Source organism: Neltuma alba, unplaced genomic scaffold (genome assembly GCF_004799145.2).
Source record: "Neltuma alba isolate B1F8T4 unplaced genomic scaffold, ASM479914v2 tig00001603_pilon, whole genome shotgun sequence".
NCBI classification, from domain to species: Eukaryota; Viridiplantae; Streptophyta; class Magnoliopsida; order Fabales; family Fabaceae; genus Neltuma; species Neltuma alba.
Genome location: NW_021632527.1, coordinates 36038 through 42274, shown reverse-complemented (window position 1 = coordinate 42274; position 6237 = coordinate 36038). Strand labels below are relative to the sequence as shown.

General features: G+C 37.8%; 1 protein-coding gene and 1 pseudogene across 1 annotated transcript; one reads left to right on the top strand and one right to left on the bottom strand.

Annotated features, from left to right (window-relative positions):
* Positions 1 to 7: 7 nt before the first annotated feature.
* On the bottom strand, positions 8 to 2070 carry LOC114759513 (leucine-rich repeat receptor-like serine/threonine-protein kinase At1g17230; annotated as a pseudogene).
* Positions 2071 to 5085: 3015 nt separating this feature from the next.
* Positions 5086 to 6237, top strand: LOC114759504 (glutathione S-transferase U19-like). The gene is made up of 2 exons (XM_028948686.1): positions 5086 to 5495; positions 5698 to 6237. Exons 1-2 carry the CDS (start codon positions 5172 to 5174, stop codon positions 6040 to 6042), a joined length of 669 nt encoding a protein of 222 aa, XP_028804519.1. The 5' UTR covers positions 5086 to 5171; the 3' UTR covers positions 6043 to 6237.

Here is a 6237-nt window from a genome sequence, read left to right as displayed (position 1 = left end):
TATTGTTAGAAACATTGCAAACCAAAAGACTGGGCAAGTCCCTATTGAGGTGGGAATTTCACCAACAAGCTCATTGTCATTTAAATAAAGGAATTCCAACTGTAAGTTTCCCCAAGCTGTTAGGAATTACACCAGATAGTTTATTATGGCTCATTTAAGGGCAATCTGAAGAGCAGTAAGTCCTCCCAGATGTAAGGAATGCTACCTGAAAACAAGTTGCCACCAAGCTCCAGCTCCGTGAGACGAGTAAGATCCCCTAAAGTGCTGGGTATTGCACCTGAAAAATTTATTATCAGAAAGTTTCAACAATTCCAAATTCACCAGCTTGCCAATTTCATCTGGAAGGGCTCCAGTTAACTGATTCCTGCTAAGATCAAATCAAGCCTCTGTAGTTTTACACAGTTTCCCAGCTCATTAAGGATACTTCCACTTAGAAGATTAGAGGAAACATTGAATGAGACAAGTTGTGCTAATTTTCCAGTCTCGGGAGGTAGATGCCCAAAAAAATGATTATCTGACAGGAGAAGCCTTATCAAACTCTGGAGTTGACCTATCCCTGGGTTTATTAGCCCAGAGAACCGATTCTGATGAAGTTCTAGTGCAGAAAGATTATGAAGTTCATTTAATTCAACAGGGAGGCATCCTGTTAGCCGGTTGTTCCCCAGCATAAGCTGCACAAGTGACTTGCAAGTTTTCAGACCATATGGAATATTTCCAGACAACCTATTTGACCCAAGGCTTAGAAATTTCAGTTTTTGATATTTGCAAAGATGGGCAGGTATCATACCGACAAGATTGTTAGCAGATAAATCAAGAACACTGAGGTTGCTTCTAGCTCCAAGTTCAGGAGGAATCTTACCCTCAAGTTTATTGTCAAAGAGCTGCAAATCCTCCATGTATGTAAGATTCTGGAACACTAATGGAATTGTACCTGTTAAGTTATTTATCGACAAATCTAGAGTTTTGAGTTGCCATAACTGCCCGAGTTCCCTGGGGATTTCTCCCTCCAGAAGGTTTTCAAATAGATGAAGTAGTCCAAGATTAGAGATCTGCCACTCTCTAGGAATAATACCACTCAACAGGTTCTCAGAGAGATCTATCTCCATAGCACTTGTAGGTTCCCTAGCTCCGGAGGAATCGTCCCATTCAGGTGGTTGGTGTATAGATACAACAATTGTAACTGAGATAGCTTCCCCAGCTCTTTTGGCATAGCTCCACTGAACAAATTTTGATGCAAAGCAAGTAATTCCAACCTACTGATATTTCCAATTTCTGGGGGGATCTCCCCAGATAATGGTTTTGGTACAAAGTATAGCAGTCAGATTCTGAAGCCTCTGAAGCTCCCTTGGGATTGAACCTTCTAGCTGATTCTGTGCCAATCCTAACAACTCCAAGCTCTCACACTCACTAACTTCTACAGGTATTGGACCAGAGAGACTATTGAAGCCTGCCTTGATAATTTTTAGTTGCTTCAAGCGACTTATTGACTTAGGAATTCTTCCAGTTAAATATATGCTATAAATGACTAGCTCTTCAAGGGAATTCAAATTCCCAATCTCTTCTGGCACTTCACCGTACATAGAAGTCTCACAAAGATAAAGCTTTCTTAGTGAGGTAATCTGGGACAAAGGGTTCTGAAGTTCACCATGAAATTTGTTTGTACAAAGGTCTAATATTTCTAGACTACAATCAACAAAATCAACAGGAATAGGGCCAGAAATGAAATTCTTTGACAAATTCAACTCAACCAGATGAGGAAGGTTACAGATGATTGGAGATAAAGAGCCAGATAGATTAAGTTGATGAAGATTTATGGAAATTACCATTGAATCATCGCAATGCACACCAGTCCAATTGCAAGGAGTCAAATCAGAAGAATTCCAATCGTGAAGACTGTTTTGTGGGTCAGAAAGAAATTTTTTAAACTCCAAAAGAATCGAACCTTCCTCATTAATCGAACTTACTTGGACAACACCAACACAAATCACCATCATCAAGTAAAACCCCTTTTGGATGACGAAGTTCCTCTCTAAACCCATTTTATGTCAGAAAAAGCGAGAAGCATACGGGGCTTTATTGAGTTGCAAAAGAAGTGATCAGCTGAATTTGAATCAAAAGCATTTGGGAAATGGAACAATCAGAAATTTGTGAAATCTTTCACAGCAGCAAGAAAGACAAGGCAGAACCCAAGGGAGTTAAACCGTCCATAATTATTCGAGAGTAATAGAGACCTAAAAAAGCAATGCATACCGAACGAGATGGCATGGACAGAGAGACAGAGACAGACGATACAGTGACAGAGACCTAACTTAACAGTCATATAGTGAGAGTTAATAAACACTTAACCGCCAACTGCGTGAAACTAATTGCTCTGCTTTATCGCGTTCTCTGTTCTATTTGTTCTTCCTCCTCCTCCTCCGCCACGTTCTACTGGAAATCCACCATCACCCGTTCTCTCGCACTGACAACCTATTATTTGTGTGTGACAGGATCACAACGAAAGGGGTAGTTCGCAGAGCTGAGACGTGGAAAGATATAGCATGACAATCTCCACCATTGTTGATGGGCTTCCGATTATGGTACTTTAGTACGAATTTTGCTCTGTTTCCTTTTTAATACTCACGAAATAATTATCTCGAAGACTACTCATCCCAATGCACTTGGATGCACTTGGGTTTCGACTGCATTACATTGACATAATGGTGATATACTGAAAATCAGCACCAATTCCTGATTTTAGTGTTTTATTAAACGGTGGGGTAGTAACATTCCAATACCAGAAGACTGTTTTATTTTGCCAAGATATGATTACCATGTTTGTGCTGAGTATCATCCGATTATGCATCAATAATATATATTTTTGTATGTGAAAGCCCAGCTATATAGAACTTTTACAACATCGACACAGTATGATTTGTATTAAACTATTTAGCATAATGGTTAATGGATGCTGGATGGGTGGGACAACAGTCTGAGTGAGCGTACTATAAAATATACAATACTAAGTGGAGAATTTTGGAATTCAGTTGCCGTATAATTTGGCATCTTCTACTTTCGACGAAGTAAATGCTTTGTGCCTCACGATGGCCTTTTGTCGACTGCAATAGCCATAGCCGCCGCCTCCTCCTCCTCTTCCCCTTTGGATGAATCTTTTTCCTGATCCTGTGCATAAATCATTAGATAATTTTAGGCTCTTCCTTTTATTTTCTTTCTTTCCTTTTTCATGAAGGCGGTTATATTGACCATCACTTCTAATTTAATGTGAACTATCATTATAAAAAATTATCAATGATAGGGAATGTAATTAATTTGATGTTATAGCATAAGGGTCGGTTTATATTTTATAAAGTAAGAAATTCACTCAAAACTGGTAATTTGTTTTAAGGAAAGCAAAAGATGAACTTTAAAAAGTTCCACCCATTTTGCACTCCAACATTATCATTATCATAAGAGATTAAATTTCGAGATTATAAAATATGAAACTAGTTGCTCTGTTCTGTTCTGATTGTTCTTCTTCCGCCTCCTCCTCTTTGTTGTTAAGAAAATTCATGGTCATGCCTTCTTTTTGCACTAATAACGCTATCCTTTGTGCTCTACAGATGGGATTGACCGGATCAGAAAGAACTGTGTAGATTGCAGACGTAAAACGGGGACAGTTCTTACACAACAATCTCCACCATTGTTATTTGGCCTCACAATATGGTGACTCTGGTACGAATTATGCTCTGTTTCTTGTTAGTCTCCAGTGTAATCGTGTCTCTCGGAGACTAATCATCTCATATCTTAAGTGCGTAGTGCTTTTGCTTATTTAGAACTAAGTTACGATCGCATGATTCTCAAGTACTGAAATTCAACACCAGTTTCTGATTCTCCTTTTTTAGAGAATGGTACGGTAGCATCACGCTGATAACAAGATGACTCTGTTTTCTTTTGCTTATTTAGAACTAAGATATGACCATATGATTAGCGGGCGTGCATCATTTCATTATGCATTAATAATATATCTTTTTTAATGTAAAAGCGCAGATATATAGAACTTTCACAACATCCATAGTGGGGCATGGATAATTATGCGAAAGTGTACTATAAAATACAATAGGAAGTGGAGAATTATGGGATTGAGCTGTCGGATAATGTCATCTTCTACCTTATTATGCCAAGTAAATGCTTTGAGCATCACAGTGTGCTTCTGTCGACTTCTACAGCCGCCGCCTCCTCCGCCTCCTGATCCTATTCAATGTTCATGTTCGGTTACTAACAGTTTTGGTTTCAGGTTTTTAATGTTGACTATCAATTCAAAATCAATTTTATCATTATAATAAATTATCAATAAAAATAATATTGAAAGCGATTAATGTGATGTTATCACAGAAAAGGCACTTTATAGTTATTTTAAGGAAAATAAAAGATGAACTTTATTACTCTAAAAGATCCCACCAATTCTGCACTCCAGAGTTAAATTTGTCATAAGAGATTGAACTTCGATTATAATATATTAGGAAGCTTCCATAGGATTAGCATTTGTCAATGCCGTTAGTGTCACTATTGTGGTAAATGCTGTTGGTAATGATGAAATAATGGTGAATATGCATGTCATCATCATTTGTGCCCAATCAGTTATTCTTATCATTCTGCGCCTAACTTTAATTAGTGGGAAAATCGTACCAGTAAATCCCAAAATTTGTCATATCGAGATTGAGATCATTATATTGCATACTTGGCCTTCACTTTTGTTTTTCCACGACAAATCATTAATTAGTGGATTTATGTGTGTATTTATCTTTGATGTTCGGAAAAAGTTATTTTAATTTTAAATTTAAGCATGAATAGGAGTTTTGTAAATGTTAAGTTGCAGAGAAGCTATTCCATAGTCTTCTTTAGTTTCTTGTCAAAGGCTCATTCCATAGTCTTTAGTTTCTTGTCAAAGACACATTTGATAGACACCATTAAAAAAAAAAAGGGAGGACTAGCTTCCTCGTATCTGGCATGTTTATTTTGTATTATATAAACTCAAGAGAAAGAACCAAGAGATGACTAGTCAAAAGGCTCATGCATCATGGACTTTTTTTTTTTTCTTTAATTAATGAAATGACTTGGTTCCTATCAATCTGGCATATTTATTCTGTTATATATCCATAAGAGGAGGAACCAGGAATGTGGTGACGCTTGAAATGGAAGAAGTAATACTCTTGGGCTTCTGGACTAGTCCTTATGTGATGAGAGTGAAGATCGCTCTGCTGGAGAAGGGAATTCAATTTAAGTACAAGGAGGAAGAAGATATATTTGAGAATCGAAACAAGAGCCACTTGCTTCTCAAATCAAATCCCATCCACAAGAAAGTTCCAGTGCTCATTCATAATGGCAGGCCCATCTGCGAGTCCCTCATCATCCTTCAATATATTGATGAGGTTTGGAAGCACGAATACCGTCTTTGCTCTGATGATGCTCACAACCGAGCCAGGGCAATGTTTTGGATTGATTTCTTTGACAAAAAGGTCAGGTCGTCTCTCTCAGATCGATCAATATGAATTGACATAGTTAGAATTCGGCTAGTAATATTGCATCCAACATCACATAGCTACCAATCTTCTGGAGTTGAACTGTTATATTTCTTGTATAAAATAAATGTGTTTCAAATCAGATCTTGTGATGTAGGGTCATTTTTTAATGTGAGGAGCGATGGATTGATGTTTGCAGATAGCGGATTGTGGTAGGAAGATGTGGGCTTGCAAGGGAGAAGAACAAGAGAGTGGGAAGAAGGAGTTCATAGATTGCTTGAAGCTCTTGGAAAATGAACTGGGAGACAAGCTTTATTTTGAAGGCCATCATTTTGGACTCCTGGATATCGCTTTGATACCAATCACTTGCAGGTTTTATACGTACGAGAGGATGTGCAAATTCAGCGTGGAAGAGGAGTGCCCGAGGTTCATGGAATGGGTGACAAGGTGTTATCAGAGGCAGAGCGTTTCAGACGCACTCCCTCATCCACATCAAGTCTATGACTTTGTGTTGCAGATCAAGAAAAGATTTGGAGTTGAGTAAAATTTCTGAATCAATTCCAAGTGTTCTTCTTGTTCTGATAATTCATTGTGATAAATGATAAATAAAGAATCATAAAATGTCCACGTCAGTGTATTTGAGCATATTTGGAGTTATTGTGATTTGTGAGTCCTTCCCTATAATAATATAAATAAAAGGTTGGCCACTTTGTCTTTCAAGTTAGGACATTCAGTTCAA

What these genes read in the sequence shown, in the direction of transcription:
- LOC114759504 (XM_028948686.1), top strand. Translation starts at nt 5,172, where the DNA reads ATGGAAGAAGTAATACTCTTGGGCTTCTGGACTAGTCCTTATGTGATG. An exon ending in TTGATTTCTTTGACAAAAAG is followed by an intron (nt 5,496 to 5,697) that starts GTCAGGTCGTCT and finishes TGATGTTTGCAG; the next exon opens with ATAGCGGATTGTGGTAGGAA.